The sequence below is a fragment of the Lottia gigantea genome, assembly GCF_000327385.1.
Source record: "Lottia gigantea unplaced genomic scaffold LOTGIsca_11, whole genome shotgun sequence".
NCBI classification, from domain to species: Eukaryota; Metazoa; Mollusca; class Gastropoda; family Lottiidae; genus Lottia; species Lottia gigantea.
The window spans coordinates 2,990,369-3,005,270 of record NW_008707001.1 but is presented as its reverse complement, the minus strand read 5'-3'; the positions used below and the strand labels follow the sequence as shown (position 1 = coordinate 3,005,270).

Below are 14,902 nucleotides of genomic sequence, written 5' to 3'. Positions count from 1 at the left end.
ATACAATAAATAAAAAAAAGAAAAAAAAAAAAGATCACAGAACAGCGATAAATAATGTAAAAAATGTATCGACAGGTGAAGGCTCGTGAATTATCTACCTTATTTTCAACAGGAATCATGGCTCCAAGCAATCCCATAATCCTCTCTTGTGAATGGATAGCGAAAGCCTCTTCCTGGCGGATTTCGAGGTTCTCTGATTTTTTCTCCATGATATGTTTACTTCCATCTAAAAAATAGTAACAAATCCATTCAAATCACTGTCTATATAAGGTAGTTCAGTATAACACATGAATCATCAGAGATAAATCATTTAAACATTTTTTAGCCAGTTTACTCCAACCTGCATCTTAAAAACATTTTCAGTCTGGATAAAAAAGGCTACCTACCATCAGCATCATCAGGTACATTTTCTAAACAATCAGTACATAGAGTGATACACTGATTCTGTAACTGGGCAGCCAGACGGATATAATCTGAATCAGACGTGGCGTTAGACGAGTCATTGTGAATAATCTCCCCTAATATTAGCGATAACGATGTGAATAGCAACCATACGTGTTGATGGATGTACGCCTGCATTTGAGAATCTCTGTTTTGAAATGTCCTCACTAGAAAAAAAAATAATGTACCAACAAATCACAATTTAAATAAAGAGAAATCAATTCAACACATCTTCTACACTAATATTCAGATACAGTCTGATCACAATGTTTACAGAATTGAATTATACTACAACTGAAATGAAATGAAATGTCCTACTTTTCTGCACCATGTGGGCTAATGAAGACGCCATGCAGGGTGCAATGTGAGAAATTTTGTCAAGACAGCTGCATTAGCTTGCTCTTTTACGATTTCCAACTGTCAACGGATCTTTAACATGCACAGCCTGTAACACACGGGGCCTCGATTTATCGTCCCATCTGAACGACTTTTCCATCTTAGCCCCTCTTACCTACATCACTGACGGGGAAACCGGGTTTAAAAATCTGAAGGTATTCTCTCGACCTATGGTGGGATGGAACTATGGACTTTCATGTTAGCGAGCAAGCATCTAACTCACTAAGCCACTATACTACTACTTGATGAGAGATGAGAGTCCTAAATTGTCACTGTTAAACAATTGATATGCAATTGAAAATTTTATTTGTGAAATGAATAAAAAATTCAATTATTAGTTCACCGTGGTTGGAAGGTAAGTGGCTCTAGGGATTCCGTGAAAGCAAGTAAGTGAGGTACAATTATATATTATAATTTAGCTGTCCTGATGAGGATTGTGTATCTGAAACATGTGTTGGCAGCTTGAGATAAATTAAACTCTAAATGAAAGAGTATTCTTACAGTAACATGTATTTTGAGGTCAGAGAGACACTCCGTGTTTACTTACATCTTAGTGGTGGTATTTTAGTCACTTCATGTTCTACTTTATGTCTGTAAAGAAATATGAAAAGATTTAAAAACTTTTGAAATGAATGTTTTCATTTATATTGATATATATATTATATATTTTGTTTTATTAAGTATTATTGCTACATTGGTAAAAGGAAAGCAGGTTTAAAATTGTGAAACTATCCCAATCTAGATGTTATCAGTTAATGGCTAGAAATATATCTGATGAGGCAATTTTCGGATATGAAACAAATTAGTTAAAATTTAAAAAAAAATGTTTTTGAAACTCTCCCAGATTATTCTGGGTATAAGTTTTTATGCCTCATACAGACGCTTGTAACAAGGAATAAATTATACATTATTTATCTAAATACTTACTCTGCAGGAAATTTCTTGTTGATATGGCAACCAAGACATAAATCAAAATCTTCACAAACATTACAGTGAATTCTGGTGCCAACTATAAACCCTTGACAATTGTTACATTTAAATCTGAAATATGGATCAAACAAATTAGGTCAAATTTAGCTGTAAATGTCAATGTTGCCTGATTCCACTTTTGAAAGTCTGCCTGGTGTCTGCTTCCAATCCTTGCTATTACCTGTCATTACTTATTGCCATATATAGCATGAAAAGTTAACACCCTAAACCCTCACCTTCATTGTCCATAAAATCCCTTTACCATTGGGCTAGCATTATCACAATGAGAGGTTGAATAGTAGGAATTATAACACCATTTCAATTTTTGTACATGTATCACAAAAACATGCATTCACTTCGATTGTTATCAAATCTTGAAACATAAAGTCAACTTACACTAAATGTAACATGGCTACCCCCCCATATTTCTTGTATTTATTATACTTCATAATAATAATTTATGCATGTACTTCTCTTGATGGCCATGAAACCTTCAGAACAACTGGAAAAGCCAACTTACACTAAATGTACTGTATCATGATCATCTTGATGGTCGCCCTCTGGTTTGACGCCACCAGAATAACACGTTGTACACAGATCCATATCTATACACTGTAAACAATGATAGCGTCTGCCAGGAAGGGTGTTCCGACATCCGTCACAGTTTATCTCTACGTCTAGTATATCACAGTATCTACCAATAAACATTTGTATAGCCTGGAAATAACAAAATATTCTGAGATGTCAACAATGTCCTTTTCAAATTTTCTCATATCATTTTAAATATTTCACATATAAATCTATACTCAACATATTAACAACAAGAGGCCTTAAATATTGTTGGAAATCCAAAACATGAAAATCATCCATTTAAAATTTAAGTTGTCAAAATTTTCTCAACTTTTTGAAACATGGTGTTTCATCGTAATATACACAAAAATTAAATATCTAAGCAACTGGCCTCGAAAAAGCAATGTGCTTACAGCCAATGTTAAAACTCAGAGTTAATGTTTACATAACTTCTCATAACCTCTAAGTATGCATGCAAGAGACTTGATGGCTAACAAGACAAGCTAACACATTTCCCCTGCACTAATAAGATTTCATGATATTGTTAATAGCATTAAATTCAAATTTGTTTGATTTTAATTTTGTAGATTGACACAGTGAGGTTAATAGTTGACTTTATGACTTAAATATTATCAGTTATCAGTCAACTTCCACACCTTTTTCAGTTCTATATTACATTCTCCTGCTTTCTGTCGATACCATTCACCAAAATCATCAGAACATTGTTCTAACCAGGCCATACAACGTTCATACTCCGCTAGTTCTTGACTCTCTTTCTCTTCTCCTATAATACAACTTCTCATCTTTACTGTTTCTAGAATATAAAATAAATAAAATCATACTATGTACTGTGAAAAGGTGAAACATATAACACGTTTACACTGCACTGATATTTAACTGTGCCGTACTCGGTCTGGACTGAGACCACCTCTTCTTGCGGGACTCTGCCCACTTAAAACTAGCATGGCGCCGAGCCCTCTCTACCTATTTACACTGCCACTTTTTTGGCTGAACTGTACTCGTACCAGATGATTTGTGGCTGTCTAAACGCTGCTATAGAGTCATAAGAAAAAACCACGATGTGTAGAATCTAGTAAAATCATTATTTTCTTACCTTTGGCAATTTTCATAAAGAGCTGTGGTAGATGAATCTCAGATACAAAACTTAGATCATATGGCTGAAATATTAACATTACTGGTATAGTATACCACCAGAATATCAGAAATAAGCACAATTCCTGAGATATTTCTGTTGAAATTATATTTATATATTTATGCTTGAAAATAGACAATCCTACATTCCCTATAATAGGATAACGTTGATAAAACAGGCAACGTGATGAAGTTTACAATGAGGGAAATTTCTCCTGCTTTCAAAATGTTGCGGAATCTTTCAGCTGAAGCAAACATGTCTTGTTGTTTTTTTTACCCATCCCCACCGCTGGCCAGGTTTTCTATGTCAGGGACACATAGTTTGTAAACAAATAAACCTACCTTCCACTGTATGTCTAACAAGTGTAACAAACAAGACTGGATGTACAAGTAGCTTGGAACAACATGACTGAAAATAATCATACATTTAGCTCAATTTCAAATATTCCAAATTACACGCTCATTATAGATTGTTTGGTATAAGGTTTTATAGAAGCACTGGCCTAGGTCACAAGTACGGACTCTGGATTTCAGCATCGAAATACATCAATCTGATAGGAAATTACCGATTTCTGGAGAGATTTGCAAGATTAATTATTAAAGAAATAACAAATAATTCAGAAATATAATGTCCAAAGCTAGTTGATTTATGTTGATGACATTTCCACACTACCACACTCTATACAACGCCTGAATCTCTGGTTCACGTTTCTCCAAAAATTGTATGGAATAAATTAATTGCAAGTCCTGTTTGAAATGTTAATTTTAACCATTACAATAAATTCTGATTAAAGTGTTTTTATAAACTTTGGTTGACATGTAAGATGTTGAATCAAGAGAATCAGTTCTAAAATCATGTTTTGATTGTTCAACAGGATCAATTTTCATCCAAGAAAACAGTACCTGGATATAGACTGAATCAAACAGTCTGACTTACCTATCTAGTGTATGTTGTTGTGTTTGTTTGAATAACTTAGTTAACTTCCGTCCTAGAGAATAATACGTAGTTCTCACTCGACTTTCTTGTTGTAGACCGCAACCTTCTAAACCATTGGCGTAATGCAAGGGGAAGTTATCCTGATAGCTGAACATCTCTTGAAAGAATAGCACCAGAGTTGTCTGTAAAAGTTAAAGACTTTCAGTGAATGTACATCAATATTATATCTCACTGTGTCATTTGTATCAGGACTACTTACACATTTTGGATTATAACTTATACCTATGAACACCTGTGAAAATTTATAAAATTTTACAGGTGATGAAAATTACAGGTTAAAATTCCCTGTAAATGTTTTAATTTCCAAAAATCTCCACAAAATTAGAATGACATGAATTTCAGTAATTGTGTAAACAAAATATTCTTTGACAAAAAATTTCTGTTTGCCCTTTGTTATAAAAACACAAACAAAAAATCCAAATATATAAAAACGTACCTGAAATGGGTTGGGTTGTGATAAGGTAACTACTAACTGAGATATAAAAACATAAACATCACCAACTGCTGCAGCATAGGATGATCTTTCTTTTAACATTTGTTGTACCCTAGAAACATAGTATAGAAGTTTACACAAACGTGACTTAAAATGAATTTCCAACATTAAAAATACTTTGAAAACCATGAATGAATACAATACAAAGCCTTTTGAAGAGTTCTTGTTAAGCAGATATAGTCATGTGATATAGAGCTTTATAAAGCCAATTGTTTCTTCGGCTCGGCACCATGTAAACATCCATCGCTCCATCGATGAGCCTACCGTACATTTCAAAGAATGTAATCAAGAATCATAAAAAAAAGCTTTACAGCCATCTGTGTGGAAAATACAGAATGACAAACAGCCTTGCGGATTCAGTACAAGAAGATTGTAAATAAGACTGTACCTGTCTGTGGTCCACGCCAAGTCCATTATAAACTCTGTAACCAATCTAAATGATGGATATTTTTCATATACCTCAGTCTAGGAGAAAAACAAAATTCTTAATCGAATCAAGTACACAAGCCAACAAAATCAATGGGCTGGACCATCTTAAAAGGTTCAAAATGAAAATGGATGACACAGCTTTCCTCTACGTGCACAACACATGCCACAATTGCAAGTATTTTAGGGGCATCCTCCAAGGCCATGTCATGTAATAAAAATCACTTGTTGTGATGACAGTATAAATCAATATGTTATGTTTTTTGAGATAAGATTCTCATGCTTTCCTTGCAAAATAAAGCCTGGTTCAAAAAGCAGGCCACATATTCTCGAAATGATCTTAGCGCTAGGATGTCCTAGGTTCTTATCTTCTAACAATGATTCTAAGACATCCTAGCACTATGATCATTTCAACAATACATGGTCTGAACATGTGATTAAAAATCAATACAATTCTAAAACCAGTATTACCTTTACTAAGTTCATTTCATTTTTCTTATTTCCAATTTTCTTGCTAAGATTTTTGCTGTATTTCTATCAAAATAAATAGAGAAAAAATTCTAGAAAGGAGTTCAAAGTGGGCAAAGTAGAACATCAATGCTACAGAGATTCTAAAAAAGATTATAGATTTTGTATATAAAATGGAAAAATCATTTATATCTTCTATTTGGACAATTCCAGCTCCACAGGCCACAGATATGTGGTTTTTGGAATTCCTGAAAATGTTAGGGTAAAGGTATATGTGTTGGTAACTGTCTTATCTTTCAAATCTCTCTTAGAAACCTTTCAAAAATAACCAGAAATCAAGTCTATGAGTATATAGTCAATATAAATATATAAAGATATCTACCTCAAACTTGATCTGCACTTTATTGAGACCAGCAAACTTCAACAGATACATAGCTTTATTTTTATAACTATTGACTGAAAAATACAAAATTGTATATACACTTGTTAGTCCTTATACATTGTAGACTATGGTTTCTATATTCACCAGTTTCTGAAAGGACCATGAGCCCACTATTGTGTGGAGTTTAGGGCTATATAAATATACACATTATTATTAATATGTGGGGTTTACAAAACTGAAAACCAAAACAGAATAGGATAGTTCAAGCGTAAGCAAATTGGATTGTCACCATTGGATAATACCTTGGCATAGCTCATTAAATTTCAATACGAAATGCTTGTCAAAAAGTTAGTTATACGATACAGTCTATGAAGTATATTCTGACTTTACCTGGATCTAACTGATCTAATGATTTATCATCTTCAGCATTTAACTTCTGTCTTTGACTAACCTGGAATAGAAAATTATATACCAGAACTTAAAAAACAAGTGGCATTTTCTATGAATCATTTCCTTCCGATTTCAATCAAATCTCAAAAGATCTTCTAGCCTTTCTCTGTGGACCTAAGACTTCTGGCCACGTATTCTCGAAACGATCTTAGCGTTAGGATGTCCTAGAATCAATGTTAGAAGATAAGAACCTAGGACATCCTAGCACTAAGATCGTTTCGAGAATACACTGCTAGTACTTCCAGAAATGTGTGACCAGAATATGACATAAATACCACAAAAACATTTAATGGTTTCTGCAAAAGCGATGTCATAAATTTTACAGTCATTCACATGAGGTAAAAATCTGACCATCACTTACCATGTAGAATCTCAAAGCATCAGCAACATGATAGGCTTGTATAATACCTTCACTTATATTCACTTCTCCTTCTGATTTTACTGGAAATACATAGAAAACACATTAGATTTTGAACATGATGTCTTCACACATTCTTATCCCTGTTTTTAAGATCTTCAAGAATAGGAGATGTGGCCATTTTCCTTTGTTTCTAAAAACCCACCAAATCAGTAACTACATTTTGACTTAAAAAGATCATAAAGATAGACTAATAAGACCTGTTAAGATACAACAGGCAAATGTGCCAAATTCAAGACCCCTGACCCTAGAAACAAGTCAGATATTCTTAGCTCTGATCAGTTATGACTGACAAATGCTGTGAAATTCAACCTCAAGCTAGTTATTATTGCCATTTGACTCAATTCAGATATAACAGAAATGTAGTCGAATCGAGGTATCTTGTTAGTTATACCACTTACAATATCTATGTAGATCTTCTCGAAGTTGTTGAGTATGCCAGATCAAAGCTGAGAATATATACATCATAGTTTCTTTAACATCTTCACCTCCAATATCAGGAGAGTTCGGCTTCGACTGATGACATCTTCAAATAGAAAATTGATAAAAAAAAAATAAACATGAATCCAACTGTATGAAATACATTTCTGTTATTATTATTATTACTATAGAAATATCATAGACAATTATTACAAGTATTCTTTTAATAGTTTCAGAATCTACCAATAAGATAATCAAAAAACTTACTTTTTCATAAAATCTTTAGTTAAACTAGTATCACATTTAATAAGCTCTGTCAGGAAGGTTAAAATCTGACTGGATTCATCAGTTGTCTGAAAACATAAAAACACAAACAGTAGGAGATATATCATTATATCAAGATTTTTAATTTTTATTTCATTGTCATTAGTTTAAGCATGCATACCCAAATATTCTAGTTCACTGGTTCTTACTGGAGGACTGACTGAAACTTGTAGTCAAAGGTTGCATCCCTTTGCTGGAAAAGGCCTCTTCAATGTTCACAACAAAAAAACCTTCAAAGTTTCAATATGTATTAATTTATAACTTTATAACTGTGATATTTGGTAAAATAGTTGATAGAAGTGGTTAGCGTTCACTTTCTTATAAAAAGTTTCTAACAATTTCAGTGAAAAATATTTTGATCATAAAACAACTTTAAAAAATCCGCACTTTTTTATGGAATGAAAGGTATAGCCAAGTATCGATACATGATACGTGGCATGTCATACATAGCAATACATCGATTCACCAGCACTATTCTCTAATAGAACTTTTATATATCATAACCACCCTCCTAGGTTCACCCTTGGAATATTTTTTCAAAAGAAAAAACCAGAATAAATGAGTCAGTAAAACATTTCTCTTTGGATTTTTTTATGGTCTTTAATAATTTTTCCTCGGGATACAGTTTTTAAATATAACAACCCTTGGACTAATTTTATCCTATACTTACAATTTTACAAGATAAAGATCTCTGTAACTTGCCAACCATGTAACCTCCGCGGAATAATGACGTCCATAATTCACTGCGTAAAATATCCTGTTCTACTGTATCTTCACCTTCAAATAGTAAACTATTCTTAGGTACTACTGGAAACAAAATAAAATTCTATAAAAGTTTGGAAAACAAATGCTACTTTTTAAAATTCAGAAATAGATATTCCAGAGGATGATTCACTGTTGTACCCTTATCATTGTCAGTTTATTAACACCAGATATCACCTATCTATAGGTAATATTTAGAGCAGCCTGTAGCCAGGAATGAATTGGTGCTGGGGCTCAGACTTTGTAGAATTAAAGGCCCAGAGAACTCATTTCTAACAATTTTGAGGTGCCATGAACATATCAAAATCTATATCTTTTTGATTTTGTACAAATAGGCTACCCTATAAATGAATCAATCTTTGTTGAAACAAAGAAGATTTTGCTGTGGCTTAATTCTAACATTCTGGGGCCCAGCCTCCACTTACCCCACCCCAATGACGGGGCTGATTTAGAGGTGGTCTATTGTTGAACATCTTTCTGTTTAATGAATAACAAAAGGTTAGCGGATTTTAGTGTTGTAGATAAGTGACTTTGAATCCTCTTTAAAGCTAAGGCCAGTGATGTCGAGATGTCACCAAAAATCATTTTTACCTGGATTAGAACTTAACACCAGACCACACAATCTTCCAAATAATTTGGCTAAACCAAGTTCAAGGTCACATGGCCATGACAGTGGGGCATCGGGGGTACCTTTGGCTGTGACAGTGAATTTGTATCCCCACTCTGTATTGGAACTGTCTGTGTGAAACAGAAAATGTAGATTTGGTCCACTAAAAACTATTTGTTTCGACCATTTCCCACATCCCACTTTCTGATCTAGTTTCTTGCTCATTCCTTTACCATCAGTAAACTCTAGGTAATCATATCTAAAAGAACAGAAAAAATACAAAATGACATTGTATCTACTATGCCTTTTAGGTAGGTCATGATCACTCTACTGGAGCACCCTCTACCACTTAACATCACTGGGTTCCTCAATTCAACAGCATTTCAGAGTTTCAACATAGATTACTTGGTATATTTTCAAGGTTTTTGATCTGCCTCTAGCCTCATCTGGCCCTATTCTTCAAAAAATTTGATAAAATTTAAATGTCACATAAATTAGGCTTCCTACAAAATTCTACAAAAAATAAAACTATTTGGGAAAGCGAGCCTTTGAAAATAAGATATAGGTTTGATATTTCTCCTCTCCATCTGGAGCCTTTTCTAATAAAAAAAAATCTTCAAATTTAACAAACTTTATCAGACTTACTACAAAAATCTATCAAAATACTTCATACAAGCTTACCTTCTTTCTGTTTCACATCTGGGATCAAAATCAACTACAAATGATGTCGCACCAGGACAGCTAAACGTCTAAAAATAAGATAAAAGAAATTCTGAGTATTTGAAATGTATTATATCATTGCCAATAAAATGCTCCTCCCTTTCTGAGTTGGCAAATCATAGACACAAACTAATATCACCCATGTAATAAACAGATGCGAAGAAGAATGCTCTTCTAACCTAACACAAAACTTTAAACCTGAGCCAGTGCCTTTTGTTGAATAGTAACTTGTTAATTTCAAACACCCCAATCTCTTATATTACAGGCTACTATTATACTATTTTTTGTCATGTTTTAGGCTATTTCATGAAAAGAGACATCATTCCAAATGACAATAGCTCACATACCTGAGAGAGATGTGAATTATTCTCGTAATTATGAGGCGATTCTAATTCCCACGTTCGTAACACGATATCATCAGACTTGGCCTCAGACCAGCCCTCATTCAGCTCTGGCTACAATTCAAATATTCAACGTTTTAATCAACACAACAATATGGGTGCCAAATTATAAATTTGACCTCTAACTAAAGAGCAAGAGAGTAAATGTATTAGTCAGATAGCTATCGATCCCCAAAATAATTCTTTGGCATATAACTATCATTTTATACATTCAAAGTTTGTAATACTTTTGTTTCATTTTGTTTTTACATATATTTGAATCACCTTAATGTCATACTTAATATTCATGCGTTCAGTTTCTATTTTATTTCTATATTCAATTTTTATTACGTTATCATTTTGTAAATATATTATTGTAGTTATATGTAGAAAGATCCCAGGGAAGACTGCCTTGTACAACTGTGTTTCTAATAAAGTTATTATTATTATTATTATTATCATAATCTCAAATATTGTGCTTTCTCTAATACAAATTCTACTTCAATCTCAATGACCTACATCATTAAAGAATGGCATTTAGCAATTGTGAGTACGATATATAGACACAGCTTTATGGAACAATAATTAATGTATATATAGTTTGCCCATCACTTCTTAACATTATGTGCCTGAGGACGACGGGGGAAACACGTCGAAACGTTGCATAAAACTTTAACCAGTGATTGTTGTTCCATAAAGCTGTGTCTATATATGACCTACATCATTATCAGTAAGATACTGTATTAAAAATATCACAGACACTGCTATGACCTATACTGGACATTCAGTAAAATAAGCAAGCATGGCTTCAATGGCTTTCATACCCACCTTAGAGAATAATTGAGGAACCTGTTTAGCCATTGTTTCTAGATGAACCAATACAGGAAGAAAACTGTTCAGAATTTTAACTTGTGAAGAAGATTCCAGATTTGGACTCAAATACGTTAATATCAATACCTGGAATTTAACAGAAACTGAAACATGTAACTGATGATTATAAGTATGTATTATCTTGGGCAAAATAACAAAAAAACAGTTTGACCGCCTTATGCCTGACAACTCTGGCCTTACCTAGTTCCTCCTATATTGTCATTCCTTCGCTAACCACATGTTTGAGAACATGGTGTGCAAGTCCTGGCTTGTTGTAAGAGTGGAATTTCTAGTTAACGCATGAACCAAAAAGTTTTTATAAAAAAAATACATACCAGTTGTCTGACTATTGAAGATAAAAATGGAGGCTGAAGATCATTCGCAAGTTTTTCCTGAAATTCAGAATGAAATGAAACGAAATGAACAGGGTTATTATGTTTTCATCTCCTGATTGGGCAATCAATAGCAGGTAATGTCATACAGTTCCCAGAATAGAGCCACAGACCTACAAGTTAGAAGAATTTATCTCTGCAATTCGAAACCCTAATGAAGGAAGTTGGTAAATTTCAAATGATTAATGGCCTCAGTTTGACTGATATGCTTCTTAATGGACCAAAGTAGATATAACTTGAGACTCCTAAAATATAAATAGTTTTCAAGTAAACCTTTTCTGAACATTATTACATTACAATTAAAATGAAAAAAAAATAGAAGAAAACAAACTCACCAATTCATCTGTAGGTTTACTGATTAAAATATTGACCACTTCAACTGCTCTGTTGGCTACATGTACAGAATCTGTAATATATCATCATTTTGAATATATGTATCACACTTTCGTTAAATTTAAATTTTTAGAAACCAGTATGGTGTCTGCAATATGCAAAAATGTTGATTTTTTCATCAGGGAGTGTGCATATTGTCACAGTGACAAAACTTAGTTAGAAGTTAGAAGTGGTACACACTATATTCTTAATTATAAGGTAAAATGTCACTTGTTAAAATGTCTCAAAAAAATTAGGTTATTCTTACTTCCAAAGCATAATAACAAAGGAGAGACTTACATTCAGTAATAATTTTAACAGCAACAGTCTTAACGCTTTCATCTTCTTCTGTAAGTAGTCTAGAACACCAAGACAGTAGACTAGATTGTAAAGAGCCTGATAGTTGTATAAGATAAGTCAGTTGTTCGTTAGTTGTATTATCTTTACTGGTATAGGTGTGTTCCTGGCTAGCAACCAATATCAGTGTTTTCATCACATCTAGCACTGTACTGATGTTAAATGTCTGAAAAAATGGAAAATAATTACTGAAGATTCACTGGTATATCACTGATACAGCAACACTTGGATTCAAGGTTATTATGAGACAATCAGTTGCCGAAACAGAAAGTAAAACAGAGTGATCGATCAAAAGCATCTGAACCTCTCATGTATATTCACATTTCATTTTTTTTTTTTTTAAAAATGGGGACAAGAACTGGCTATCTAATAACTTTTACAAACTCTATGGACACATTATGGTCAATACAAGACATTATAATAGTCATGTAGACAGAGTTGTTGCCCCTGTTGTCATGTGAAAGTATGAGGAACTGCATTAGAAGGAATAAAGCACGGCTGAACTCTGAGATGTGTTACCTCTCTGAAATCTGAAAATCCAAAAAGAAATTCAAAGACAAAATAATGCAAATTTTAAATCTTACCGTTGTAGGTTGTTTGGGTAGATCTAAGAATCCTTGTGGATCAACAGCACTAAAAAATTGACAGAGAGACTGGAACACCAAGGCTACAGAAGGTGCTGTTGTCAAGTTCTACAAATAATAATTTCTTTTCTTAGAGATAAAAAAGAAAGAAAGAAAGAAAAGAGAAGACAACTATATTTTACAAGGTTATAAACTTTCCCAAAGGATCCTTTCTACCAAACCTCATTGGCATCGATCCTTACCTGATTATCCGTACACATTTACAGCTGGGTGGACTGGAAATATGAGTGAAGATGCTCTATTCAATTATTCAGCTTGATATTATTGTTTTGTTTTTTTAGTACCTACCTCTACATTATTCATCATAGTAAATAATCTTTGTCTTTTCATCTCCTTATTCGGAAAAAATAACGAAGCACCTACAATAATACAAAACATTTAAGTTATATGATGTTCGGTGTCTATATACATACAATAGTAACAATGTCAATAGCAAGCTTAGGTGATGCCTTATGTTTCTATTACTGTACATTATTGGTCCTCCCTGTGAAGTACAACACGGAGTTAAGTGTTACTATAAGCAGATAACAGTTCACCACAATCTGAAATACAGCCAGCAAGATGTAAAGTAGTGGATACCACAGTGTACAACATTAAACAACTGAAAACCAGATATAATCTTACCATCTACTATAAGTTGTTCTGCTAATATATAAATAGGACTGGTTTTATTAATTTCATTGTTATCTATCACACTACATAGATAGTGGAATACCTCATCAAATGTTCTCTGGAATATAAAACAACATACATGATATCATAGTTTTAGAATTCTTGTTCTTGTGAGAATACATTAGTGGGGCAGACTGGTTTGCCCGAAATTTTCCCACGAATTTTACCTGTTTTCTTTTCTCTGTTTTCAGGTTTTTCGGTCGCTGTCCGAAAGGATAGTATTTGGGTGTTCCCCCCTGCCCCTGTCTCCTATGTCTATAACATGGAACATTGAACAGCAATATTTTGGATTGTAAAGAGGTTTTTGTCACTTATTATTGTATCATAGACACTGACAGCATTGATTTCCATTATTCCAATTGGTCTTGAAATCCACTTAAACTAAGCATTTCATGATGTCGACATCACTTGATATTTGATAAGCAACTTTTGCAATAGAGCAGTCATTGAGCATTTACATACTTACAGGAACAACAGACGTCTGATTGAAAATTAAATGGTGTAAATTGATGCTATCAGTGTCCAGTATAAATATAAGAAAACCTCTTTATAATCCCTTTAAGTTTTGATGAATCTAAAATGTTGGTTTACCTTAGCTGAATCTGAATGAGGCTGTATGACTGGTGTTAAACTATGTAATAATTTCAGTATGGTTATACTACAAGACTGCCATTCTGGGTTGTCACTGAAGGCGGAAAAAATCAGAATAAAGTCATTTTGCGCATTTGTTAGTAATTGCTATAAAAAATCCTATAAATTATACAAATATTAGAAATACACTCTAAAGTTCTTAGTACGACAGACTAGGTTTAAAATAACTAATCAAACTAGCAGCCCCAGTGCATTAGTGGCTGAGGTGATAGTCAACAAGAGAAAATATTCAATAATGCCCTCATTTGATTTAGAAACAATATGATATCCAACAGCCTGCCCTGCAGTTCCCAAATGAGCATTTAACAATCCAGACTAGGGCCCTGTTTCACAAAAAATCTTATGATCAATTTTAATCAATGATATTTCTCATTCTACACTAACACCAAGTTTATTTTTTCAGAAACGAGTGTGATGATATATAGATGAGACGAATTCTATAAAACCATTACCTCTGTTGAAAGAGTTGATACAGAGACCATATTGTATCTAGTTCTACACCTTGAAAATCTAAATATTCTCCTTTAGAAATCCTTCCTTTCTTTTTAACCTAGAAAATATTATCAATA

At 33.3% G+C, this 14,902-nt stretch overlaps 1 protein-coding gene across 1 annotated transcript in view; it reads right to left on the bottom strand.

Annotated features, from left to right (window-relative positions):
• LOTGIDRAFT_230248 (hypothetical protein) overlaps nt 1-14,902 on the bottom strand; it is a gene marked incomplete at both ends in the record, with an annotated part of 39,391 nt that overhangs the window by 11,090 nt on the left and 13,399 nt on the right. Inside the window, 30 exons of the mRNA XM_009047200.1 lie at nt 99-226; nt 387-608; nt 1,385-1,428; nt 1,765-1,878; nt 2,327-2,523; nt 3,033-3,190; nt 3,491-3,554; nt 3,871-3,937; nt 4,466-4,647; nt 4,962-5,070; nt 5,407-5,483; nt 5,916-5,978; nt 6,295-6,368; nt 6,685-6,745; nt 7,106-7,185; nt 7,564-7,688; nt 7,850-7,935; nt 8,577-8,713; nt 9,260-9,534; nt 9,957-10,024; nt 10,343-10,450; nt 11,204-11,332; nt 11,581-11,637; nt 11,973-12,043; nt 12,310-12,532; nt 12,951-13,058; nt 13,299-13,369; nt 13,635-13,740; nt 14,274-14,367; nt 14,786-14,883. Coding sequence (XP_009045448.1) covers nt 99-226; nt 387-608; nt 1,385-1,428; nt 1,765-1,878; nt 2,327-2,523; nt 3,033-3,190; nt 3,491-3,554; nt 3,871-3,937; nt 4,466-4,647; nt 4,962-5,070; nt 5,407-5,483; nt 5,916-5,978; nt 6,295-6,368; nt 6,685-6,745; nt 7,106-7,185; nt 7,564-7,688; nt 7,850-7,935; nt 8,577-8,713; nt 9,260-9,534; nt 9,957-10,024; nt 10,343-10,450; nt 11,204-11,332; nt 11,581-11,637; nt 11,973-12,043; nt 12,310-12,532; nt 12,951-13,058; nt 13,299-13,369; nt 13,635-13,740; nt 14,274-14,367; nt 14,786-14,883 — 3,396 coding nt within the window. The remainder of the gene's footprint in view (nt 1-98; nt 227-386; nt 609-1,384; nt 1,429-1,764; nt 1,879-2,326; nt 2,524-3,032; nt 3,191-3,490; nt 3,555-3,870; nt 3,938-4,465; nt 4,648-4,961; nt 5,071-5,406; nt 5,484-5,915; nt 5,979-6,294; nt 6,369-6,684; nt 6,746-7,105; nt 7,186-7,563; nt 7,689-7,849; nt 7,936-8,576; nt 8,714-9,259; nt 9,535-9,956; nt 10,025-10,342; nt 10,451-11,203; nt 11,333-11,580; nt 11,638-11,972; nt 12,044-12,309; nt 12,533-12,950; nt 13,059-13,298; nt 13,370-13,634; nt 13,741-14,273; nt 14,368-14,785; nt 14,884-14,902) is intronic.